Source organism: Triturus cristatus, chromosome 4_1 (genome assembly GCF_964204655.1).
Source record: "Triturus cristatus chromosome 4_1, aTriCri1.1, whole genome shotgun sequence".
Classification (NCBI taxonomy): Eukaryota; Metazoa; Chordata; class Amphibia; order Caudata; family Salamandridae; genus Triturus; species Triturus cristatus.
This window is the reverse complement of record NC_140585.1, coordinates 226,893,367-226,920,907: the sequence shown is the minus strand read 5'-3', so window position 1 is coordinate 226,920,907 and position 27,541 is coordinate 226,893,367. Positions and strand designations below refer to the sequence as shown.

Here is a 27,541-nt window from a genome sequence, read left to right as displayed (position 1 = left end):
TTTCCCTCAGCCAGTGATACCGCCAAATCATGAGCCAAACGCTGAAAACACTGCAAGGCTCGGTCACACTCACCTGGCTCCTGCTTACCAACAAAAATGAAATCATCTGAGCAGTGACAGACCAGCTTGTGCCCACTGCACCTTGCTGCACCCATAGGGCATGCCGGCATGTCTATGGGCCTGTGAATGTGTGAAAGGGCTGATGTGCGCAGCGCTGGCACACCTGCGCACTCCACAGAACTCTGCAGAAGCCCCTCTACCGTGGGCACCTGCACCATCAGCACACGGGTCTGGGAAGAGCAAACAGACAAAGCGGCCGACACCCGGCGCGCGAAGAGCAGCATCTCTTGCTGCCCTCGCTGGAGCCGATAGGTCGACGCCCTGGAGTTCATAAGGTCCAGCCGCCCATGCATTCATAACTACCGAAGTCAAACTTCACTTGGCACGTGATCCTCAAGTTGGGAAGAGGCTGGGCGTATAACTGACATGGGATTTCGGAAGCAGGAAATATAGCAAGAGGACGGGATCGGAGAAGGAGTAAGAGATAGAGGGCTGCTGAGGACAAAGAGATAGAGGGCTGCGGAGGAATAAGAGAGAGAGGGCTGCGGAGGAATAAGAGATAGACGGCTGCGGAGGAATACGAGATAGAGCGCTGCTGAGGACAAAGAGGTAGAGGGGAACGCCTTAGAAATATTACAATAGCCTCGTCTTTTCAAATAAACCTGCCTCGTGCCACTCTGCCAGTCGCCATGAGGGCATTAATCCTTCTAGCAGCCATCATAGCCACGGTGTTTGCAGAAAGTGAAGCCTCCCAGGGCGCACCCACAGGTAAAATGCTATCATTGTAATAGTTTCCATTAATGCTATTAATTTCGATGTTGTATTCTCTAAGGTTCAATTTGTATTTCTTTTCAAATGTACAAAAACTCATAGCGAAAAAGTCTACACACCATAGAGTTCATAGTTCTAGAATGAAATAATTAAAATATGACACCATCATGTCTTAATCCTTGTTTGACAGTTCCCTGAACCAAGGACATCCTATTTTATCTGCGAGTGGACATATGACATGTCATTTCAGTCTTAATCATAAATAGATTACAAACTAAAATGTAAAATTAGCTTTTACTTCTCTGGACCAACTTTAGGGACTATACCTTGGATACACAGTATATAGTTTCAATACCCCTCATCAACCGATTCAGGGAATCTGTGACCATGCAGACTTCAAGTTGTAATATTTCGAGCTTTCGTTTTCATACTTCATATAAAGGAAAAGTGTTTGTAATGAGACATGGTTTAGTACCCACTACTGGAAAGTTCCAATGCCTCAATATCTTCATTTTTCTAGGATCCTGTAGGCAGCTGATTTGGAAAACATCTATTCTGTGATGTGTACCCCCAACGAAGTCCAAGACACAGGATCCCCCTGAAAACCACTGATAAACTGAGGTGCAGCGGCTGCTTTCAGGGCTGGGTGGACTTGGGTGAATCCTGTCCTGACAGCAGGCTTGTGGCACACAATTGTCTTACAGACCCAGACATGATTTTCTGCTGCAGAATAATAATGCTCCTGGGCGCTGTGCAATCCCTGAGCCCTGCTTCAGAACTGTGAAGTAAGTTTTATTTTGGCAACAGCGTTTAGTAATTCTGAGGGTGCAAAGGAGACAACCGGGGAATGTTTGTGGAATGTGTGTGTTTGTAGGAGACGTGGGAATTGAGGACACAGCAAGGGAGCAGAACATACACTGGGACAGTTTACAGTCTGACACCTTTCATCTCCCTTGCGGAGTACCACAGGGTTCTGCTCTGTCTCCAACGCTTTTTAATATATATGTCACCCCTCTGGCCAGACTCAGCAGAAATCACAGCTTTACCCTGGTCTCGTATGCTGATGACGCCCAGCTCATAATATCAGTTTCTAAACAACCAGAGATCGTCGCCAGCAGCTTTCATGCCTGTCTGACAAATATTATGAGCTGGATGAGCCCAAACTTCCTGAAGATATACACCGACAAGACAGCGGTACTGGAGTTCGGTAAAGGCCTTTCACTGTGGAACAAAACTTGGTGGCCAACAGAGGCAGGTGACTTTCCCTGCCCTACCACTAAAGTCAGGAACCTTGGAGTGATCTATGATGATCAACTCAACTTTTCGGCCCAGGTCAATCGTCTGAGATCCTGCTTTTTCTTACTAAAAAGTTTACGTAAGATCTTCCCCTTCATTCCACAGGAGCTTCAAAACACTGTTGTAGTAGCACTTTTTCTTTCGAAATTAGACTACAGCAACGGGTTGTTTATGGGCATTGACAAGTCTCAGAGAATGAAACTACAGTCATTACAGAATGCGGCGGCTCGATTGTTATTAAACATACCCAAAGGTCACTCCACTTCGGCGGGCATAAGGTCACTTCATTGGCTTCCTGTCCAGCAATGAGTGGAATTCAAGGCCCTCTGTATGGTGCACAAGGCTCTATATGGAGGTGGGTCGGTGGAGACCCAGAATTTGTTTTCCCGGTACTCTCCCACCAGAACCCTTAGATCCACAAACAAGGGCCTCGTCCACACCCCTAAAATTCATAGAGCAAGGTGGGGGGGGGGGGGGGGTTGGAGCTTATCATACTGTGCAACTAAGCTATGGAATCAATTGCCTGCCACCATGCGGCTTCTATCCAATCGGCTGAACTTTAGGAAAATGCTGAAGACCTGGCTGTTCCCTTTAAGTTAAACCTCTGGTTAAACAGCCCAGTGTCCCCACGCACACACTCAGCGCCAAGACACCACGGCATTCGAGCGCTTTAAAAATAACAATCCTATCCTATCCTACTGAGGGGCTGAGGCTCTATGACATATGGTCAATTTGTGGCAGGATCTGATTAGAATTCCTGTTTCATAAATTCATAGCTGCCTGCTCCAGATGGTGAGTCTTTGATTTGCCTCACAGGTAGAGAGGCTCAGTCCATGGCTAGCTCTGAAGGCCACAAGAGGCTTATTGAGACTCATGAGCTAGGAGTCGGGAAACACCAAGGATGCATAGCTGCCACATTTTCAGATTGCTTATATATGACATTTCCATGGATTGGGTGCACACATGAGTGACATTGCACTGCCAAGTGTGTGACACTTCGAGTCACACTTTCTCACAAGTGAAAATAACCAATAAAGTCCATTTAAAGAGATAAAAATCTGAAATTACCCTCTTCTAAGCAGTGAGAAGCCCTAAAAAAGGCCTATAAACTGCTTTAAACCCCCAGAAATGGTAGGTCACTGACTTTGCCTTTTTAACAGGATCTCACTGTAGTGATTTCCAGAAAGAGCCTGGATGCCTTGTGTCGACTGGCATGACTGCTCCCTGATCAATTTTGGGAAGACCCTTATTCTGCAGTGACTGTGGTATGCTAGACAACCCACCCAGCAGATAGTGAGAAAGAGGTACACCCTAATTCGTCATCAGGGTTGAGACCTGACCAATATTTCACCAGGATCTAACCAGCCTGTGGGTATTTTCATGCCTTTACAGGTAATAATGGCAAAAAGCCTTCAGAATTTATATCTTTTCCATCTGAAATATAAACCCTCGGCACCATGTTGGAGGAGCATTTGGAATGAGGAACCAGATAACATTTTGAGTGTGTGTGCTCTGTAACGGAAAAAGGGAGTCTAAGAGGTGAGTTTCACAATTCTGGAGTGCCAGCTATATTAACCTATACGATCAATCTAACTTAAGCAATCAGGTGTCAAAGGACACGTAAATCATCACGGAGAAGTCACAATACAGTTTATGCATTTAGTGAAAATGTACTCTATCAGAGTGAGTGATAGGAAGAAGAGTTAACACAGAGTGGAATGATTCAATGCAATCTTATATAAGTGAGTGTCAGAGACACAGAAATCATCAAAGTATTCAAAACCAAGGAGGGATGGAAGAGAACAAAACAGGAGAATATGACAAATCAGATAAGTCTAACCTAACCAAAGATAAGGCAGCTATCTAACCCAGCTGGGGGAACATCAAGTGGCGTCAAGTTGACTGCTCATTTATTTATATAGCGCCTGAATCGACCCCCGAAGGGGTATCTGCGCTGCGGACAGGCAACTGAAAAACTGAGGGACTGGATCAGGATCAGAGACAGAAAAGGAAGGTCTTAAGGTGCTTCCTGAATTGGAGGTGGTCAGGGCATTGTCTCAAGTACAAGGGGAGCTGGTTCCAGTAAAGAGGACCAAGGTGGTCATCAGTGATATTCGTCTAAGGCTCAGTGACAGGCCCCTAAATACAGTTATTCGCACAGCAGTTTGACCACAAGGCCAGGTGCTTGATGAAGCAACAAAGTTACAAAAATACACTCAAAACGCAAATGTTCTCCTCACACCTAGATATGGGGGGCGAAGGTAACAAGTTCATCTACAAGCGAGGCTCATGTGGGCACTTTGATTCTATTGACTAGCAGCATAAAGCACAAAACAGCAGTGATTGGTCAAATTTATATGACATGACGGTCCCTCGTGGGGACATCTTCTCAGGGCGGGGGCTTGGGGACTTGTTTACTCTGAAGGACCTGAAGACAATGTCCTGGGGTTATTGCTCATACAGAAGGGATGTACATGAGTTAACTAGAGGGCGTGTAGCCTACAGCTTCCATCTTCTCATGGCATTGTAGACAATTTAGCACAGCCCAGCCGATGGCCGGATCTGTCCGGACTGGTGGATTAGGGATTTGCTCACGTATATGCTTTAATTCTGACCCCTAGGGGGTATAAAGGGGACCCCGCTATAACCAAATACATCATTAGTGTTTTTGAGTTGTCTGGAACCTTACATGCCGGCACATAGTTTTGATAATTAGGTCACTCAGGATTGGTAGGTTGGGTGCCAGATCCAAGGAGTATTGTGCCTAAAATGCGGAGGCTTTGTTGGAACTGGATGAGTTCCGTAAGAGGTTGACTCCCTCCCTCTGGGGGCTCAATGGGCGTCAACTCACAGCTTGCGGGCCTCCAAGGGGTCTGTTGTTATTTTTAGGTTTCGCCTGCACATCGCTTGCGCTGTGAATGTGAAATCTCTTGTATTTATAATATCTTAAAGGGGGGCTCTTATCAGTTCTCACACATTAATTACTGTGTTAATTCGCTTTTGTGGGAAACTTTTTTTTTCTAACTTCCCCTGGCTGCACACATGGACGATACTTCTACTAAAGCTGTTCACACTGTTTGAGTGCCATTCACCGTCAAGATAAGACTGTTTCCCATGGAAAAGGCAGACAGCTTCTAACAGTATGCTGGAATGTTTGCTTTTTATTACTTAGTTGTGTAAAGCAGATGCTTTAGACTTAGAACGTTTGTGAAATTTCCTAATCATGCCACAATACCTTTCTTTGCACTTTGTAGGCATTATCGGATTGATTTTTTCAACCTAACCTATTTTGCCATTATGATCAAATTCTAAATGTTGAAATAAACATTGCGTGTTAAATAAAGAGCTATGCTATATTTTACTACTAAACAGGCAGCCATAAGTGCAGTTACCTTGCAGACAACAGAGTCACAATTTGAATGGTGCAGCAGGTGCAGTGGCACTGGGCCCAAAAATTGTCAGAACTCCTCTAAACATCTAATATTGCTATATTTTACTACTATACAGGCAGTCACAATGGCAGTTACTTTGTGGTTAAAAGGGTCTGGATTTAAATGGTGCAGCAGGTGTAGTGGCGCTGGGCCCAAAAGCTCCAGGCGCCCCAATAAACACTGATTATTATTATAATGTCCTACTAAACATTCAGTCACAAGTGCAATTATCTTTCCGGCATTAGGGTCATGATGTGATGGTGCAGCAGGTGCAGTGGCACTGGGCCAAAGTTGTCAGAACTCCTTTAAACTCCTAATATTGCTTTATTTTCCTACTAAGCAGGCAATCACATTTGCAGTTACCTTGCAATGGAAAGGGGCTTGATTTAAATGGTGGAGCAGGTGCAGTGGCACCGGGGCCAAACATTGTCATAACTCCAGAAAAAAACTAATAAAGCTAAATTTTACTAGTAAAATCAGGCAGTCAAAAGTGCAATTACCTTGCAGGCAACAGAGTCATTATTTGAATGGTGTGACAGGTGCAGTGGCACCGGGTCCAAAAGTTGTCAGAACTCCTCTAAACACCTAATATTGCTATATTTTCCTACTAAGCAGGCAATCACATTTGCAGCTACCTTGCAATTAAAAGGAAATTGAATTGAATGGTGCAGCAGGTGCAGTGGCTCTGGGGCCAAAAGCTCAAGGGACCCCACTAAACCCAGATTATTACCAAATTGTAATACTAAACAAGACAGTCACAAATGCATTTATCTAGCAGGCAATAGGGTCATGATTTGAATGGCGCAGCAAGTGCAGTGGCACCAGGACAAAAAGCTCCAGGCACACAGCTAAACACCTAATATTGCTATATTTTACTACTAAACAGGCAGTCACAAGTGCAGTTACCTTGCAAACAACAGGGTCATGATTTGAATGGTGCAGCAGGTACAGTCACAAAAGCTCCAGGGACCCCATTAAATGCAGAATATTGCTAATTATTACTATTGAACAGCTGTCACAAGTGCAGTTATCTAGCAGGCACTAGGGTCACGATTTGAATGGTGCAGCAGGTGCAGTGGCACAGAGCCCAGAGTTGTCAGAACGCCTCCAAACACCTAACATTGCTATATTTCACCACTATACAGCAGTCATAATTGCAGTTACCTTGCAGTTAAAAGGTGCTTGATGTGAATGGTGCAGCAGGTACAGTGGCACCGGGGCCAAAAGCTCGAGGATCCCCACTAAACGCAGAATATTGCTAATTTTGACTACTAAACAGGCAGTCACAAGTGCAGTTATCTAGCAGGCACTGTTGCTGTGATTTCAACGATGCTGTAGGTGCAGTGGCATTGCGGTTAAATGTTGTCAGAACTCCTCGAAACACCAAATGTTGCTATATTTAACTACTAAATAAGCAGTCACAAGTGCAGTAACCTAACAAGTAATAGGGGCATGATTTAATGGTGCAGCAGGTACAGTGGCACTGAAGCCAAAATTGGTCATAATTCCTCTAAACACCAAATATTGCAATAGTTTACTACTAAACAGACAGTCACAAGTGTAGTTACCCTACAGGCACTAGTGGCATGATTTGAATGGTGTAGCAGTGCAGTGGCACCGGGCCCAAAAGTGGTCAGAACTCCTCTAAACACCAAATATTGATAATGTAACTACTAAATAAGCAGTCACAAGTGCAGTTTGCTTGTAGGCACTAGGGTCATGATTTCAGTGGTGCAGGAGGTGCAGTGACACCAGGGCCCACAACTCTAGTAAGCCCTCTAAACACCAAATATTGCAATATTTTACCACAAAACAGTGACAAGTGCAGTTACCTTACAGGTAATAGGGTCATGATTTGAATGGTGCAGCAGGTGTAGTGACACCGGGGCACAAAGCTCTAGTAACACCTCTAAACACCAAACATTGCAACATTTTACTACTAAACAGGCATTCACAAATGCAGTTACCTTGCAGCCGCTAGGGGCATGATTTGAGTGGTGCAGCAGGTGCAGTGGCACTGGGCCCAAAGGTGTAAGATCTCCTCTAAACACAATACTGGTATTTCATCAATTCATTCTATTATTTCCCTCTTTCATTTAGAAATTTTTTGCTATTACTTACCCACACTATACCACCAGTAACAGCACAATATATTGCCTTTTTGTACATAAACAAGTCATAACACTTTAACAGACTTTCTGTCACTTATATTGTACTACCACTCAGCAGGTTACAACTTACAAAAAAAACTGCTTTTTATTAATCACATAGGCGAAACCTAATGCATTCACCAAAGCTTGTTCCTTTGAAAGTTTTGGTAGCCCGTGGCCTGTAGGTCCCATTCCCCTCTTTTTGTCTGGGATCTTCCTTCAGGTCTGCAGAATCCTCACTTCAAACTCTGACCTTGGCCACTCCTCCTTTGGTTTACGACTGAAGAGGCCTTCCTAGTGGCTATCAACCAGACCTACAGATTGGAAAATTAAGGTCTTTGGTAATGTGTGCCTCTTACTTTTGCCTCTTCCCTGATCAGGTAGTTTTACTGCTTGACACAGGGTTTGCCACAGAGACTACTTTCCAATGTAATATTAACCATTACATGTTTGCCCTGATTCCTCTGCACTGTGCCGAGAGCTGCTAAGAGTGAAGGTCGGCCATGTCTGTAGAACCGCAGAGCAGCAATACTGCAGGAAGATTGGGGTGCCAGATATGATGGCTCCTGAGGTACATGCTGGCTGGGTCAGCAGGAAGCTCAGTGCTATTTAACCAGAAACGAATACACAACAAACAACTTCGCAGGCCCAGGCTGGTTTTCATAGCAACCTGTCATCCCACCATGACCCGGGCCTGTTGATACTTCTGCCTGGGGCTTTACAGCAGTCTGGTTACCTAACGTTCACTCTATGTGCTGCAGCGCCTAGTAGGGCATGGGGAGCTATGAAGCATGATCATAGCATTTAAGTGTGGTGATGTGAGCACCAGCACTAAAGTGCATTACCCTAACCCGCAATGCTTGGTACTCGCAGGGCTACCTGTGAACACATTTGCACCATTGTTTCAGCAGCCCTGCAGCAGCCCCTTCTGTCAGTGAAGAGCTTGATAGGAGGAGAAGAGGTCGTTTACAGAATGACATATATGACAGTGCCAACTGGCAAGGTACAAGAATAAGCTGTAACAAGCATTTGCAATGCAATAGGTCTCACATTTACGCGAGTTTAAGCTATTGGCATTGTAAATGACAATGCCTTTTATTTATGTTTTAAAAACGGAAACAAAAATAAAAGGCATTGTAATTTGCAATGTCAATAGCTCAAACCCGCGTAAATGCGAGACCTATTGCATTGCAAATGCTTGTTATTGGGAGGAACGGGGAGAATAAGTGATTTGCCCAGAATCACAGGATGTGTAGTCGACCCCGATTCTTGATCCTTGGTTTCCCATTTCCAAAGTCGGCAGTCTAGCCATTAGACCATATCCTTGTCCGAAGTACGGCAGGTGCTCCTAGTGATTGGTGTCTCGTGTCTTAGCGCATGCTAGTATTTCAATGTAGAACTCTTGAGAGGTGCCTCATGGAAGTTAGAGGGTGGGCACCAGGGAGACCTGTGCATGCTGAGAAAAGAAGGAACATGCCTGGATTCTGACTGCGGTGAAACTCAAGCGAGGGTGGGTGTGGGGGAAGTGGAGGGCAGAGGGAAGGGGGTCGGAGGGTAGCTGACAACAACAGTGAAATGCTGCTAACACGACAAGAGTACATTTAAAAGCACGCTGAAAAAGCGTGCAGCCAGGGGGAGATAAACAAAGGTAAACGGCAAGCGGAAGGCTTACTTACATTGGACTTTGGTAGAGGAACGGTACTATATGCAGAAGAGAGCAGCCTCGCAATCATCTCTGTATGAAAGAGATCGCGTCATAGCAAGAACCGCTCCGTGAGGTTTCCTGCTGAAAAGCTTCACAGATAGCTCCTCCACAGTGGCCACTCTCACAAGCGCTATGCACACAGCGGTTTGAAAGTTCAAAGTAGGGCAACTTCACCACCAAGAAATAGAACTGGAAGCAAGCAGGCGGTGATATCGTAGGACGGCAATGTTTATTTATTTAACGCACAACAGAGAGCGTGAGGAGATATTTTACATGGCTCACCTTAAAAGCAGAAGCACGGTCAGCGCAGTTATTGAAAGCGTACTAATTCACATGAAGTTTTGAATGCTGGCAGGAAAGCGTTTTCTCAGCAGGAGGGCAAGCAGCAAGGCGTTGGGATGGCCAACACAAGCATTGGTAATGCATTGGGTTCGCCAGTGATGAAAAAATCAGTTTTTATCAATCACCATCCGGCAAATGGAAAGAGCTCCCTGACGTAGCACGGGAGTGAGGAAGAGATGCAAATATAAACACGCGGCGCCATGTCTCCTATTTTGTCCGGCCCAATCAGAGAGCCGGACTGGCACGTGCAAGGCAGTGTGACGAAGCTTCTGATAAGAAACTTTGTCACGACAGCCATAATGCAGGCGAGCCAGTCCGGGCGGGCCGGAACAAAAAGCCAAAAGCCAAAAGGAGGCACCCCAGAAAGCTCATTTCCAATGGCAGGCCATCGTTTACCATAAACGGTGACGCCGCCAATGGAAATGAGGGGCGGGCTTAAAGCCCTTTTCTGAAAATCCTCTCCTACAAAATCTCTTGCGGAGGCGGAGCTGCCCTGCAACTCACGCGAGACCTAAAAAGTGAATCAGTGCAGCTCTTCTGCCTCTCCATAGGGTGCTTGAGATAAGGACACAAGGCAGACGCCTATAAGTGGGCAGGGAAAACAGTTGCCTTCAACATCTACAAAAACAAAATGCAAAATTCCTTGGTGCATGTACTAGTAACTCTCTTTTCATTTTATCTAGAGGAGAGAGCACATAAATTGAGCCGGCGATGGGTGAACAGTTACGACCAGCAACTGTTGTTTACCTGCTTGGGTCAAGATACAATTGCTTCAATAATAAGGTATGATTAATGCATCTGCTATTTGTTCATTATTAATAACATTGACTTTGCTGTAATGTACTGCGCAGGCACTCTATATTGTTCCGTTGTTTAAATGCTTCCCTATCTCTGACATCTTTCCTGCCATTTTCCACAAGGCTTCTCCTTTTCCTCCATGCATGGTGCAGAGGTGTGTGCGCTCTTTCTAGAATATCCTTCCAGTACAAATTCCTATGTCTAGACAAATATAGAAGGATCCTTTGGACAGGATACGTGACATGGAGTGCAGCACATGCGCAATGCCTTGCTTTGGAGAAATAAACACAATACTCCTTGTTAACACTTGCTTCATGTAGGCGGTGTGGGCAGAACTTGCGGAGTTTCACTCTGTCTAATTCTGCTGAGTTCCATAAAAACACTGCGAGATGCCATGGAGTTCCACCAATAAGCAGAAAATATGCATTGCTCATGCTGCAATTTAGCGTGAGCAGTGCTAAAAAAACGGTGCCAATGGCACAATGCTCTGCACAAGACGGTGGCCATTCAAGTTGATTTTGCTGTCACTCGAGTAGAAAATGTAGTCGAGAGGCAGCAAATCTACTCAAGAAGCAGCCCTCTGACCGCAACCTACCGCGTTAAAAAATGTTGCTTAGGCAGGCCAAATCTCGATCGCGCTCACATTTCTGGAGCCTCGCAGGAAAAAACCCCACCTCACGGCGATTGGTGTAATGCTAAGTCACCAGATTCTGCCAATTCCATGGTGAGAGCAAACATTCTACCTATCCCTTCTCAATACCTTGTCTGGCTATCTCAGTGGATTGAACTTTGTATTAAAATCTAATGCCGTTTGATCTGACCTAATAACACCTCCTTGCCCGTAAAGCAACACAGTGTAACACGTGACAGTTTCTGCACTGATAAAAGGGCACTCTTCCAGCACAAAACACCTTTTGTTTACTGACGAGTATTTGCATTTATTCCTTACCAGGTAAATACCCTGCATCACTTAGCATTGGTTTGCGCTGCTGCAAGCCTTAGTAAATCTGTACTAAAATATTACCGCCTATGATGTCAGCTGTCACCTTCTGATGTCTTTCCTTCCCTTTCTCTTAAAGATCAATAAATGAATTCCCATCAACAGCTCATCAGCTCTATTGACTCAATGTCACCCCCTTCCTTTGTAAGCCATTGGATTTGAACACTTAGCTACTCACACCTGAAGGGTTTTAAGTTAAGATGGTGTTCTGGGGGGCGGAGCTTGGCTCGCGACGAACATGGCCGCCTGAGCCCGGAGCTCCTCCGCGCCGGCCTACTATCCTGTATTTATCCGACACCCCCTCAGGCAAAAATCATCTTTGGACGACTGCTTTTGGGTCCGGGGGCCTCGACGTCCCAGATCTGGCCTTTCGACTCTTGGTGGCCCCCCCGTTTCGGAGCTGTGAGGCGAGGCCTCTGGCGCGTTGCTGGGCCTCGCATCCCCGGGGCCTGGTAGACAGGGGGCGTGGCTGCGTCGCCTTGCGTGCGGCCGGGCTCTGTTGGGACGGGCCGGTCCCCGGAGCGACCTGTGGCAGGACTCGAGGGCCCTCGGCGGACTCGCGCCTGGGCGAAGACGGGGTGCTGATCTGGCCCCGCGGAACGATCTGGCCCCGCGGATCGATCGTGTGAGCTGAGCCACCTGCGGCGCCTCCTTGAGTGATAACCCTGGTACAGCCGCCGTCCATCTCCGTGCCTAGAGGGACCTGGGCAGCGGCCCGCGCCTCGAGGCAACCAGCATTGAGGAGGAGCAGGGGTGGACTCGCCGGCTACAGGGAGGTTAGTGGAGATCGGACTTTGGGATTGACCTACGCGGGGCTGGCGGCGCCCTGCCGCTCTGGACTGCGGCCTTCTGAGGGGACTGTGAGCGCCTGACCCGGGTGGTGCCCTCACGCAGACTGCCGGCCAGCACGTGTAGTCCTGGGATACAGTGCATCGCCCCAGTGCCTGCGGCCATACTCTGACCTTTTGCTGTGGTGACCGTCGCTTTGCCTGTGGCTTGCCGGCGCTGGGGCGCCTCGGATATCGGCGGCCGCGCCGTGGGGGCGACCTGGAGATATCTCGGCCCGCTGCGGCACTCGTGGTCGGGCGGCGCCGCCCTTGGGCCTGCCCTGCACGTGGGTCGGTCGCTCCTGCGGTAGCCCTGTGCCTGCACCGGCCGGGAGTGATCGCGGAGACGGCCTGGCACCATGGGGGGGAAAGGCCACCGCAGTGGGGCACAGGCAAAGCTTGAAAAGTACGCGTTTTGTCAGGATCAGAAACGGTCCCCCCCGGACGGGCCTGCGGAGTACACGCTGGCGGACGTCATGGCCACGCTGACACAGATGCAGGCCTCAATTGGCACTATCTCCACAGATGTTGCGCTCCTCCGGGCGGATGTCGCCAAAATCAACTCCAGACTGACTGAGGTCGAGGCCACCGCGGAGACCCTCACGCGGGGCACGGCAGACCACCACAAGCGCATACAAGCCCTTGAACTGGTGCAAAAGCAGCTGCTGGCCAAGCTGGACGACCAGGAGGGCCGGTCTCGGCGGAACAACGTGCGGGTCGTGGGTGTGCCTGAGAGTGAACGCGGCCCTGCCTTAGACCTCTTTGTTGAAAAACTGATCACCGAACAGCTGCAGCCCCGCGGGCTCTCCAAGTTCTTCTCGGTCGAGAGGGCGCACCGGGTGCCGGGTGGGAGGCCTAAGCCTGGGGCCCCCCCGCGCCCGATCCTGGCCCGCATTTTCAACTTCCGAGACCGGGATGCGATCCTCCAGGCGGCGCGTGCCGCCCCACCATTGCGGGTGGACAACGCTAAGGTCACCCTCTATCCGGACTACACCGCTACAGTAGTGCGGCAACGTAAGGACTTCATGGCAGTTAAGGCAGACCTCCGCTCTCGAGAGCTAAAATATTCAATGCTGTACCCTGCAAAGCTGCGAGTGGAGGCGGAGGGGCGCACATGGTTCTTCACGTCGCCGGCGGAGGCCTCGGAATGGCTCGAGGGGTGGCGTCCAGCAAGAGCGAGGGGCAGGGGAGAGCGTGCCCTGGGCGGCCTTCCCGACTCTCGCCAAACCCTGAACGTTGAGGACTCAGGCGCGGGTGACGAAGTGCCCTGAGGCATGGTGCTGTGATGTGACCGAACTATTGGACGCTTGGCGACCTGGGACCTTGCAGTGGCCGCCGGCCCCTGGGGCCTTGAACCTACAAGGAACGGATGACCCCGGATCCCCCTTTTTCCTTTTCTCTCATCTGACAGTCTGCTGCTTGAGGGGACAAACTTACGGTATGGGGAGTGGCGGCTGTGTGCTGAGCGGCTTTCCCCCGTACGCACGTTCCAAGTTTATGGGAACTAAGCACTCTGCTGTGTTGGGGTGGCGGGTAGTTGTAAATCCGCTGGGCAGGGAGGCAGGGAGGGGGGTGGGGGGATGGGGAGTTCGTTTAAATGTTGATTTTTGTTTTGTTTTAGGTTCACCAACCACTCAGGGGTACATACGGCAGATTGGGCAGGTACAGGTGCACAGGGGTGGCACAGGGCAGGACGCGACTAACACACCCTCCCCTGGAGACGACGTCACATAGCTTGCCTCGAGCGGCCTCTGACTCACTGCCAGACGCCCCTGCTCAGCAGCGTTCTCCTTCCTTTGCGGTCCTCTCCTGGAACGTTAACGGCCTGGGAGGCAAGATTAAGAGGGGGCTAGTGCTTCAATATCTCAAGCGCAAGGGGCCCGGGGTGGCGCTCTTGCAAGAAACACACCTAGTGGGTACGTCCACCAAAGCCCTGGATAGGTGGGGGTTTAAGATGGCAACACATTCAGAGTTTACGACAGGGTCCCGGGGGGTGGGCATACTGGTGAACAAGCGTGTCCCCCTGATTCTTCTTGATTCCCGTAGGGACGAATATGGCCGCTTCGCGGCACTCACTTGTCAATGGGAGGGGAGGGTTTATAATCTGGTTTCTGTCTACATCCCCCCGACACTACACCAAGCCTCCCTCAGGGCACTGGGCGAATTCCTTTTGGCGCTCCCTCCTGGGGAGCTCATCATGGGCGGAGACTTCAATGCAGCCATGGACCCGGCACTGGACAGGTCTGCACACAGGACTCTTGGGGCCGACGCCTCCACGCTCGCAGACTTTGCTACCGCGCTTGGCTTAGTAGACACATGGAGGGCATACTGGCCTGATGAGAGACAATACACCTTCCTCTCCGGGGTACACCACACCCTCTCCCGTATCGACTACATCTTCACCTCACCGGCCGGGTACAAAGGGGTGACGGAGGTGTCGCACCTACCCAGGGGCATCTCGGATCACTCGCCGGTGGTCATCACGTTTGCGTCCGGTGACCCAGGAAGGCGCACATTGTTCCCGATCCGCCCCGGATATCTTAAAATCCCTAAAATTGCTAAGACCCTCAAAAAGGCGACCAAGAACTATTTTACCGAGAATGCTGAGTCGGTCGAGAGCGCAGCAACCCTCTGGGAGGCCTTTAAAACCGTCCTCCGTGGCCAGGCCATCTCCATCATTACGGACCATACTAAGACCCAGCGGCTCGCTGTACTGGAGCTGGAGCGGGCGATAGTGGAGGCGGAAGCATCCCATACACTGCGGGGGGACGGAGATTCGGCGCACACCCTTCATATGGCGCAGCAAGAATATAGGTCCCATCTTTGGGAGGGGGCCCGAGCTCGACAAGTAGCCACCCAGCACACCATCTATGAACTCGGTGATAAGGCTGGCAAACTCCTGGCCTGGCTGGAGAAGGGGGACCGTGCGTCGCGGTGGGTGGCGCGGATTCGCCTGGGCGAAGGAGACTTTACCTCGGAGCCCCAGCGCATAGCCGGGGCCTTCGCGGCCCATTATCAACACATCTATACCCCGGAGGCCTCGGCCACCGTGGCGGACAATGAGCTCTTCCTCAGGGACATCGCAATGCCTCGGCTGGCCGCTTCGGGGGCTGAGGCCCTGGAGGCTGATCTGACGGCGGAGGAGATCACGCTGGCGATTTTGGCCCTCCGCAGTGGTAAGGCAATGGGGCCCAACGGAATCCCAATCGAATACTACAAGCAAAATTCCGCTCTTGTGGTCCCTCACCTATTAGCCATGTATGAGGACGGTCTATCGACGGGGATGCTCCCCCGTGATCAGAGGATGGCTACAATAGTGGTGATCCCTAAACCCAACAAGCCGTCCCACGAGTGCTCCTCTTATCGCCCGATCTCGCTGCTCAATGCCGAGGCGAAGATCCTGGCCAAGGTGATAGCAACGCGGCTGCAGCCCTACCTTTCGACCCTAATACACCCGGACCAGTCCGGATTTATGCCCCACCGGAACACCGCTTTGAATCTGCGGCGTCTCCATGGCATCATTGCCGGCCGCTCCTCGATCGAGGAAGATGCGGCCATACTGTCGTTGGATGCGCGGATGGCGTTTGACAGAGTGGAGTGGCCTTTCCTCTTTGCCGTCCTCCGCCATATGGGGCTCGGCCCCAGGATTTGCGCGTGGATCCAGCTGCTTTACACTAAGCCACTTGCACAGGTGGTGGTCAATGGCCGCGTCTCTGACGCCTTTCCGCTGGGTCGAGGGACTAGGCAGGGTTGCCCCCTCTCCCCGCTCCTATTTGCTATGGCTCTCGAGCCATTGGCGGCGTGGGTGCGACAGGATCCGATGATCCGTGGCCTTAGGTGGACGTTGGAATGGGAGGATCGCATATCCCTCTATGCGGACGATGTGCTCCTCTATCTCGCCTCGCCGGCGCGCTCTATCGCCTGTCTCCTCAACATATGTGAATCATATGGTAGTAGGTCTGGATACGATATAAACTGGGAGAAATCCATCTTATATATGCTCCGAGGCTCCCCACCGCGGCTTCCGTCAGGCTGTAACATTCTACTAGCTAACGACGGGTTCAAATATCTTGGCATATACGTCACGGCCGACCGGGACAAATTTGTCGCGGAAAATCTAATGAGGCCCCTCCAACGGCTTCGCACCGACGTTAAACACTGGCGCACATTGCCGCTGACATTGCTTGGGCGGGCTTCGCTCTTTAAGATGCTCGCCCTCCCGAGATTCCTCTATGCGCTGCAAAATACCCCCTTCCCCATTGCACCCTCCTACTTCACGGCGATCAACGCTGAGATCACTCGTCTCCTCTGGGAGGACAAGTCGCCTCGCATTGCCCTCCATAAGCTTACCAGTGGCTGGTATGATGGAGGTATAGCCCTCCCCGACATGAAGACCTATTACTGGGCGTCGCACCTCATGGTTATTAACCAGTGGCTCCATGTGCCAGGGGATGACCCCGCATACCGTATGGACCGTCAACTACTTGGCCCCGGAGGGGTTATGGGAGCCCTTTACAACCCAAAAAGGGGTCGCGTTCCGGCGGGGCCCGCAGCCCATACCCTCCGGATATGGCACGCGGCGCAACGGGCGATGGGATGGGCTGGAAAGATTACCCAGGCAACGCCGCTTTGGGACACCAGGCAGCTCGGGGTACTTCGCACTACCAAGGGGTTCCACCAGTGGGATCTTATTGGTATCTCCAGGGTGGGAGACCTCTGGCGCAAGGGAGAGGTGATCACTTTTGCCCAACTGCAAGCGGACTACGACCTGGCGGACACCGAGCACTTCCGATATTTACAAGTGCAACACGCTCTTCAGGCGGCGATACCACGTGGGACTCAGCTCCCTGAGTCATCGCCCTTAGAGGACCGGCTCCTCATGGAGCATCTGCTCCAGAGGGCGACGTCCCTAACGTACCGGAAGATACTAAATAACCGCCCCGACCCTTTTTCCGCCCTCAAGGGGAAGTGGGAGGCAGAACTTGGAGAATTTGATGAGACGGACTGGAATTCCGCGCTCTCATCCCCCAGGGAGGTGGGCATATCTTCCAAGCTCAGACTGGTCCAACTCAAAATTTTGCACCGCACATACTACACCCGCACCCTCCTATTCAGACTCCACCGGGTGGAGTCCCCGCTGTGTCTCAGGAACTGTGGCCACGAGGGGACCTTCTTGCATACCCTCTGGGAGTGCCCTGTCGTGGCGACGTATTGGAAAGGGGTGTTGCGTATTCTCTCCCAGGTAACAAAAATTCCCACGCTGCCGGAACCCCGGCTGTGCCTCCTTAATGTCTGGGAACAGACGGACCACAAGAAGGTGACCCAGCTTTGGGTGACTTTGGAACTCATGCTCGCAAAGCGTAACATAGCCCAGAAATGGGGATCGGGGCTGGGGCCTACCCTGACGCAGTGGATCCGAGATATGGACCTTGTAATGGTGACCGAAAAAACTGTGTATGTCCATAGAGGGTGCCCCAAGAAGTGGTCCCAGGTCTGGGGTGGATGGAATGTATACCGGGGAAATATCTGTGAGCCCCCACCGGATGCAGCGGACTCGGATCTCAGTGACCAGGATTAATGGCTCCACTGCTGGAGATGGGCGGGAAGGGAGCGATGGTGTGTTGTCATTGGGCTGTTTATTTCTCTCTGTGACACCGGTACTGTCATTGCTCCGGTACCTTGTAACCCCTGTATGCCATGCCTTGCACTATACGAGTGGTGTTTGTTTTTCTGTTTTGTTGATAAACCCAATAAAAATATTTCAAAAAAAAAAGATGGTGTTCTGATACTGGCTCTGTTCTTTCAACCACTGCGCTCATTATGTAGGAACATCACCGTTTCACATCCCTGTTTGCCTATGAACACCCGACACCTCTGTGTGCCACACATATGATTCTATATTTGTCAGAAACACTTGTTATAAGGTTTCTACAGTGATTTCCGTAGAGGCTCCTCTTTGTCTCTTCTCAGACACTTTTGAAATACAGAAAACTACAATGCACAGTATCCCTCTAGACCTATATTTCTTTGTATCGAAATTGTTGTAGGCTCACATGTACCAAGCAAAAAAACACCCTTATATACACATATTCATTGTGTCTATTTATACATTTATTTATTATTTTTTTCCTTCATTTTAGCATCTAAATGCAATTCATTTCATTTTTTATATAAAAGAGAGAGAACATCCAAAAGATACTCTTGATATGCAAAACAATCCAGATCTTGCACAAATGTGACAATTTATACATATATATACAGATTTAGAAAGGCAAGACTTATGTCGAGAAAATTCCAAAAAATTAAACATACAAATATTAGCATTAGTCAAAAAAACAAAGATCAAAAAATCAAGAAAATTCAAAAAATTCAAAAAATCCCCAAACCATTTATACCTCTGCACACTTCACATTCGTTTCCCTCACATCCATCACATACATCCTACACACCCCAGAACTAGGCAGCATGCACAAAGACAGGCTAGCAGGGGTGAGAAACTCAACCCTCTGATGTTGTGCTGAGCGCTGAGGCGTGTCATACAGACTGGTCGACGCGCATTTCGATGGCTTAATCCTCTTTAAGGGCCATCTTCTTCAAGACCTGTTACTTAGTAATTTTGTAACGGGCAGGTCGGTGGGGGATAATTTTTCTATAAAAATAAAAAAATATTTATTTAATTGGTTTTACGCTTGGGTATTGATTTCTTTAAGGCCCACAGGAGAAATGTTACATCATCTCCAAGAAGAAAAGACTAAAATATTATTCAAACTATCAAAGTTGCAGGTATGCCACTAGGCAGTGTTCTTCACCAAAAAGGATAGACCCACATCCATAAGAGAGTGTCAAGAGAGGCAAAGTAGGAGAAAGGTGGTTTATAGTTGCTACGAAAGCGAGTAATAATGAGTCATGGACCCAGAGTACAACACATTTTTATGCAGAAAAAGTTTACACGTCTATGCAATCCTTTATATCTCTTTATATTGGCTCATTCATCTCAAAAATCATAACTAGCGTACACCAGTATAGGCACTGATGAGAAGAAGAGAAGATTATATAATCTTGGTTCCAACCTGTAAAAATGTAGCTGTGTGGGCAGCAGTAAGTATTCTCTATGGTTTCGTTCGCTTTCCCACTGCTCCAAAATCTATCTGCACGCGAAAAACAGTGTATAATCGACAATTAAATTTTGCACGTATGTCGTTATAAAGAGGTCAGAGATATTTCCAAAAAGCAATATTTTACCAATTTATTTAAAGAGAGAGGTTCTTATTATCTAGCTGCCTGGTGTTGTTAAATTCCACATTTGTGCACTTTTTACCTTTAGCGCTACTTCGTATTCTCGGAAAAAGATCGATTTAACTTCCCATAAGTTGAGGATATTCCAGCTTGTTCGTGGAAATTCCGCTACAGTGCCCTCCTTGATTTTGTCATCTGGTCATTACCTACAAAAACAATAAATGTCACTAGCGAGAACCTAGTCACAGCTTTGTACTAATTTCTCCGTGTAATGCTGGTAGTGATGCAAACAAAGAGCTTGTTGTGATTATCTTTTATGTGACGTAAGAGAAGAGTTCAATATGTATCAGATAACCTGCTGGTCACTTAATGTACCTCTAAATGTCTTCTTTGTGCTGTCCTCTATATCCTTTTTCTTGTTTTATAGTCCCAGCGTATCAGCTCTGTTTTCACAGGTTAGTGATTTTTGAGACGAATGAGCCAATATAAAGAGATATAAAGGATTGCATAGACGTGTAAACTTTTTCTGCATAAAAATGTGTTGTACTCTGGGTCCATGACTCATTATTACTCGCTTTCGTAGCAACTATAAACCACCTTTCTCCTACTTTGCCTCTCTTGACACTCTCTTATGGATGTGGGTCTATCCTTTTTGGTGAAGAACACTGCCTAGTGGCATACCTGCAACTTTGATAGTTTGAATAATATTTTAGTCTTTTCTTCTTGGAGATGATGTAACATTTCTCCTGTGGGCCTTAAAGAAATCAATACCCAAGCGTAAAACCAATTAAATATTTTTTTTTTATCTTTATAGAAAAATTATCCCCCACCGACCTGCCCGTTACAAAATTATTAAGTAACAGGTCTTGAAGAAGATGGCACTTAAAGAGGATTAAGCCATCGAAATGCGCGTCGACCAGTCTGTATGACACGCCTCAGCGCTCAGCACAACACCAGAGGGTTGAGTTTCTCACCCCTGCTAGCCTGTCTTTGTGCATGCTGCCTAGTTCTGGGGTGTGCAGGATGTATGTGATGGATGTGAGGGAAACGATGTGAAGTGTGCAGAGGTATAAATGGTTTGGGGATTTTTTGAATTTTTTGAATTTTCTTGATTTTTTGATCTTTGTTTTTTTGACTAATGCTAATATTTGTATGTTTAATTTTTGGGAATTTTCTCGACATAAGTCTTGCCTTTCTAAATCTGTATATATATGTATAAATTGTCACATTTGTGCAAGATCTGGATTGTTTTGCATATCAAGAGTTTCTTTCGGATGTTCTCTCTCTTTTATATAAAAAATGAAATGAATTGCATTTATATGCTAAAATGAAGGAAAAAATAATAATTTTTTTTTATAAATAAACACAATGAATATGTGTATATAAGGGTGTTTTTTTGCTTGGTACATGTGAGCCTACAACAATTTCGATACAAAGAAATATAGGTCTAGAGGAATACTGTGCATTGTAGTTTTCTGTTCTTTCCCCCTGTTCCCTGACCTTAAAGTTAACTGTGTAGGGGGTTGCCTTTTCTCTATTACTTTTGAAATGCAGGCCATGCATGCATTTTGAAATGCAGGCCATTTTCCTCTGCCACTGCTTTAGCACATAATATGATTGCCCATTCTGGTTAAGTGTGCTGGTGGAATACTCTCTCTTCCCCAGTAACTTCCGTTACGACTGGTAAAATTAATTTAGGTTTGCCGCTACGTAGGACAACTGGTCTCCAACTTGCAGGCGGTGGAACATCCGGTGTTGAGAGCATGGAGTCGTAGTGGTGAGGTAGTCCAAGGACCAGGGTTTGAGGCGCTGAGTGCAGTCCAGGCGTGGACAGGCACAAGCGGGCTTGCCTTCGCTGCCCTGAAGCGGCACGACCACCATTAAGTAGTGTTTGGGGAGGACTGGGAAGCGGGAAAAGGGCATGTGAGGGGGGTGGGGCCATGGGGGCCAAGCAGCAGCCAAGGCTTGGAAAGGGGAAAAATGTGAAAAAAATAGGAGAAATAAGCAAGAGTGAAAAAAGCAATAAATAGATAAAACAAGCATTGGCATAGCCAATAGGTTTTGCTTTTGGACCTGATAAGTGTTTAGCCATGCAACAGTTAATGTTGTTGCACCAAGGATATTGTGCTGCATAACTAAATACTTATAAGGTCCCAAAAGCGAGACCTATTGGCTATGCCAATGCTTGTTTTATTATTATGATCCTGTTTGCTCTGTCTCCATTGTGATTAATTTACATGTAAAGCGTCATTGACTGCTCTTTGCCAATGTGGGAAGACAGGCTGTGTTTATTCAAGCATTCTTCACTTCGTTGTGTTTTTTAGGTCTGGCTGATAATGCCTCTGTCTTTATTCCTATAGTTAACTAATTCTTTAAAATATACTAAGAGTGGACATTGACTCCACCCATACACGTAAATGTCTTATTACCCCAAGCGATTCCTTGTGTATCATTCCACCTTCTAGGAAGTGCCTCCATTGGAATACCCAGAGGATTTTACATCTGAAAAGTACACTTCAGTATCACAGTTTGTCACTTCCAATTCTTTACCTCCTATATACATTAAAGACCGAAAGTAAACATATTTTCTACTCCCTCCCCACACCCTCCCAGCACTGGCAGAGCCCATGTGTCTGGCCTTAGCACTGTAAACAGTATTTATGCATGGAACACATGCAAACAAGTGTGTAAATGCCTATGTTTGCTTGCATTAGCACATTAAATCTAGACCTGCTGGTTAGCCCAATACTTAAATTTTAATGCATTCATTAAATGTTTATCTTCAGTGCCACAGTCCTATAGTGGGCTATAAATGCAAGTTAAAATTGTGTCTCAGTATTCACCCCTTAAAATAGATTTCTCTGTAAGAAAACAAATGTGTCATGGGGACCTTATAGCTCATGCTTTAGGCCCCTATATTTTAGCGAATAATCCGCTTTGATTCTTTGGCGGAACACGAAATCGTACATCTGAAGGCCCCTAACATGAACTGTATTGGTTATATATTTTGTTTTCATATGCTCGAGATGCAAAGAAAGTGTCACTTTTTGCGCCCGGTGTCACCTGGTGTCACTCTAGTGTGTTGGGCATCAGGAGTTCGTAACTTTTCAACCTTATTCTGTTACTAAGCATTTAAATTAAGCGAGCAGTTCCACTGGAAGCCTAGTGAAGAGTAGATGGCTGGTGCGATGAAAGTGAGAGGTACTGGAGCATGTTTTTGATACCCTAAAATGGGGAATGGGGATTATTTGGGAGGGTATGTGTTGCTACTTTAGTCTAAATGGGATCAAACCTCATTGTCTCGTGAGGTGAATTTTTTTGTTTTCAGCAGTTGAAGTTTGCACACTGACCAATGATTGAAGCGTGTTTCCAAGATGAGATATGAATGAGGTAAAACGCTGGAAGTCTAATACTAACCAAAGCTTCTCTGAAGGTCCCTATTTTCTGACACTCCATTTCCTACGCGGGTGATGGAGTAACTGGAAACTCTGCCTTTGGATTGAATGAATCAACTGTCCAAGCTCTATCTCTGGGTGGCTCCCGGGTTCCTCTGAATGTGTCAGATGGGGGTACATTAATGTATAGCCGAGGGTGATGGGCATCACAAAACGCCCAGTGAATCGCATACTTACATAAATAGCGTGAGCGGAGGACAGTGTCCCGGGGGATGCAAAAGCCTGTAGGTTTTTTGGTCAAAGCTTTCTTAACAAGCATCGCCAACAGCCGCGATTGCTAAATCGTGGCACACACGCTTTACTTTTAACTTTAAAAGTAAAGCGCGGGTCCCGCGATTATACCAAAAGTCAAGAAATAGATTTTTTTTTCTATTTCTTTACTTTTGGTATAATCGCGGGACCCGCGCTTTACTTATAACATTAAAAGTAAAGCGCGGGTGCCGCGATTATACCAAAAGTAAAGGAATAGAAAAAAAAATCAATTTCTTTACTTTTGGTATAATCGCGGCACCCGCGCTTTACTTTTAATGTTAAAAGTACAGCGCGAGTGCCGCGATTTAGCGAACGCGGCTGTTGTCAACAACTAGAGGTGGCGGAGGCAGGGGGAAGGGAGCACGGCAGTGGCAGCAAGGCGAACGCGCGCTGCTGCGCGTGCTAGCCACTGTCGGGAATGCCCCGATTACTTACCGGTAATCTTCAATACTCCGAGTATAGTCTTCCTCGCCACATGACAACAAGTGAGCTTCAGCTCCACACACCAGAACCCTCCAAAGCAAAAAAATCAGCCTCCCATGCCTCCCATCCCTTCCCAATATGGCCAACCCAGTATACCCATGACCTCTATAAGAGGAGGGCCGGCCCAACCCATCAGCCTGAAACTACCAAGCATAAACATGAAGCCGATAGCCAGACAGGGAGGGAGGGATGGGAACTCATGTGGCGAGGAAGACTATACTCGGAGTAATGAAGATTACCGGTAAGTAATCGGGGCATTACCTCCTCGTTAGTTTTCCTCGCCACATGATAACAAGTGAGCGCATACCAAAGCCAAACGGCTTCATGAATACGCACCAGAAACCAACAGACCCGAAAGGGACTCCCAGGAAAGAGGGAAACCCAACAGATCACATGAGTGGAAGGAGCACCCAAGAGAGGCAACCACGAACCAGAAGAACGAGCCCGAGACAGAAAAACACCGGGAAGGCCGAAAACCCGGACCCCCGAAACACGAAGTGCCGCCAAAAAAAACCTCCCCAACCAAAGGACGAAGGAGGACAGAGTAGGCACGGAACCAGACCTCACGGAGCCAAAGCAACAGCAAACAGGCCCCAGAGAGAAAGTAGCAAGCCGGTCCAACACGCCAAGACCGCCCAAAGGACAGCCAGAAGCGAGAGGAGATCAAAAGCCCAGACAGAAGAACCGAAGAAACAGAGGGCATCTCCACCATAAGACCCAACAAATAGGCCATGACAGAAAGAGAGATGCAGGTCGCCAACACAGCAACACCGCAAGGGCGACCCACATAAAAAGACCTCCAGGACAGGATCTCGACACCAACAAGAGAACCCAGGCAGGCTTAAGGCAGAAAAGACCCAGGAAGGCGCCAGAAACGACCCCGAAGAGACCCGGCCATCAAGGGAACTCAACAGACCAACCGCGAAAAGCAAAAATCTGAAAGGACCGTCCACGTAGGCCGTAGATTGGAAGGGACCAGGCCCATGGGCAAGCCACCAGAAAGGAAGCGAGCAGCCACCAGAGGACCCCAAGCAGAAGAAAACTCATAGAGCCCGGAAGGAAGGGAAAAGGCCACGAAGCGGCCCAAGACCGCCCCGCACAGGCACCAAGCAACCTGACCCAGGAACGTCCCCTAAGAAGGAAGCAGGCCGCCGAAGCGAGCACCCAGAAGGGCACACAGCCTGCCAGCAAACAACCAGGCCCCGCCCCGTCGAACAAAGAAAAACCAACAGGAACAGGAGTGCAACAGAAGGGCAGGGCGAAAGAAGCCCGAGCCCAGACAAAACACCCAGGGAGCCACCGAGCCAACAGGACCCGGAGCTCAAAAACCAGGGACAAAAAACGATGAAGACAAATCCACACCGGAAACACAGGGCCCCGCCAGGGGGAAAAAACCGGGAGTCCCAGCGCCCCCCCCGGGCACCCAACAACCTCACTGGGAACAAAAGCCAGACAGGGAAGCCAGAAAGCAGAGGCAGGACAAAAACCTGCGCCTACAGAGGCAAAACATGGACCAAGAAGGAACAATGCCCAAGAGAACCACCGCAGCAGCAGCCGCCAAAGGAAAGGCACCCAGGCAAGAACCACCAACAGGACAAAAACCCCGGCCAGGCCAAACAAGCCCAGAACCCCTGGAGGAAAAAAAGACCCCAGGAAGCGCAAAGCCGGGAGTCCAGACCAGAAGGCCAAAGAGCCAACATCGGGGACCCAAAACGAAGCAAACAGCATCAGACGCCCCCCATGAGAACTCCCATCCAGGCACCAGGAAGAGAGCAGACGAGAACAGGAGCCGGCCGGGTGGCACGGCCGCATGCAGAAGAAAAGTGACCCAGGCAAGGACAGCACCATCCAGCCAAAAAGGCAACAGGGGCGAACCTCGCAAACACCCCTTGAGCACGAAGCAGGGGAGAAACCGCCCAGTAGAGCAACAAGAAGCCCCCACAGGGCCGGGACAAATCCCAGAGAGGCCAAGTAACGGGCGACAGAAAACCGATCAACCGAAACACCGGTCCAAGAAAGAATCCGAAGACCACAAGACAAGGAGCCCACCGGAGAGGAAGCCCAAATCACCAGGATGAACCAGGTCGCCAAACAACAAGGCGCAAACCAGCCCAGACCCGGCCAACCACCCAGAGCAGAGGAGGCCAGATGCACACAGCGTAAGAAGGTCAAGGGGCCCGGAACGCCAAGCACGGGAAGCCGGAGGAGCCAACCAAACGGCAAGGCGCAGCACCACAAAGACTGCAGTAGCCAACCCAATCACAGCAAGGAAAGTGACCTGAGAGGGCGCCACAGAGAGGACGCAAAGGTCGCCAACACCACCGCCAACAAAGGCGAAGACGAAACGGAGTCGGAAGCAAGGCAGGCACAAAAAAGGCCAGAGACCATCAGGATGGGAAGGACCACCACCGGACAAACAGGGCGAGTATCGCCCGCCCACCAGGACCATAAATACTCGAAACACACCCCGAGGATGGACCCACAAAAAGCAGGCAACCCCAACACGAACAGGCGGGGTAGACACACAAAAAGAGCCCACAAAACGCACACCCCTGCACAGGCGTGTGCCAAACCTCCGGCCCGACCAAGTCGCTGCACCCCAGAGGCCAATAGCACAATAGACCCGAGAAGGGCAGCCCAACAACCAGGGAAGAAAGGAGCGGCCCGGCAGCGGGCACAGACCCGGAACCGAGAGGAGACCACCCGGACAGCAGGCCGGAGCCGAGGAGAAGAACGACCCGGACAGGAGGTGGCGCAGCTGCCGGATGAGCCAGGGAGCAATAAACAACGGGGAAGCCACGGATGGGGCCCCCGACAGGCAGAAAAGGGCAAGCCCCCCCCAGGAGCAGGAGGAGCGGCAAGAGCCGGCATGGAGATCACCGAAAACAGTCCAGTGAAGAGCTGACAGGTGTCAGACGCCCGGCCCCAGACGCAGAAACCAACAGCATGGTGAAGGAGGACGCCCAACCATGAACCCACAGACAGCGCCACACAACGGCGAGCAGGAGCCCACAGGACGGAAGGACGGCAGGCCCAAAGCATGGATAGGAAGAAAAAGCCAGAGACAACAGAGGAAACATGAATCCAAGGCCCCCGGACAAACCCCCAGCCGGGCAGGAAACACAACCCCCAGGGCAAACGGACATCGCTCAGCCAGAGCTTGAGCCACCAGGGACACAAGACCAACCAGAGAGCAAGAGCACCCAGGTCGGAACCAAACCCAAGAGACCCCACACGGAAAACCAGGAAGGAACAAAGCCGCCAGGACGACGAGCGAATGCGCCCGCCAGACGGGGACAAGATGAACCCATGAGCCACAGCACCGTAGTCCACACACAGTGCATCGCAGCAGGATCGCCAACCCCAGGACATCCGACTGGAGGAAATACCATCGCCTACCCCGGAGACTGAGCCAACAGTGACAGTGCAAGACCAGGGATGGAACACCAAACCCCCAGAGTAAGAGTCAAAGACCCCAATCATTAGAGATCTATCTGAAGAGAATCAACAGGAATTGAACCTGTAACCTTGAGAAAAAGAGTCTCAGACCTCACCCATGAGGCCACAGTGACTCTCCATTAGGCCAGAAAGATCCTCCGCGAAGGAAGAAACAAAAACGTGACAACAGAGCGACAGCACAAACAAAACACAGTCCGAGACACCCATAGGTGAAATAAACACGGACCACAGGCACGGCAGTACAAGGAACACCCGCCAGCCAAAGCTGAAAGCAGA

The 27,541-nt window shown here is 49.1% G+C and overlaps 1 protein-coding gene across 1 annotated transcript in view; it reads left to right on the top strand.

Annotated features, from left to right (window-relative positions):
* Positions 1–465: 465 nt before the first annotated feature.
* Positions 466–27,541, top strand: part of LOC146854151 (hemagglutinin/amebocyte aggregation factor-like) — an 88,717-nt gene continuing 61,641 nt past the window's right edge. The window contains exons 1-2 of the mRNA XM_085651926.1: positions 466–828; positions 10,439–10,538. Coding sequence (XP_085508052.1) covers positions 750–828; positions 10,439–10,538 — 179 coding nt within the window. The 5' untranslated portion in view covers positions 466–749. The remainder of the gene's footprint in view (positions 829–10,438; positions 10,539–27,541) is intronic.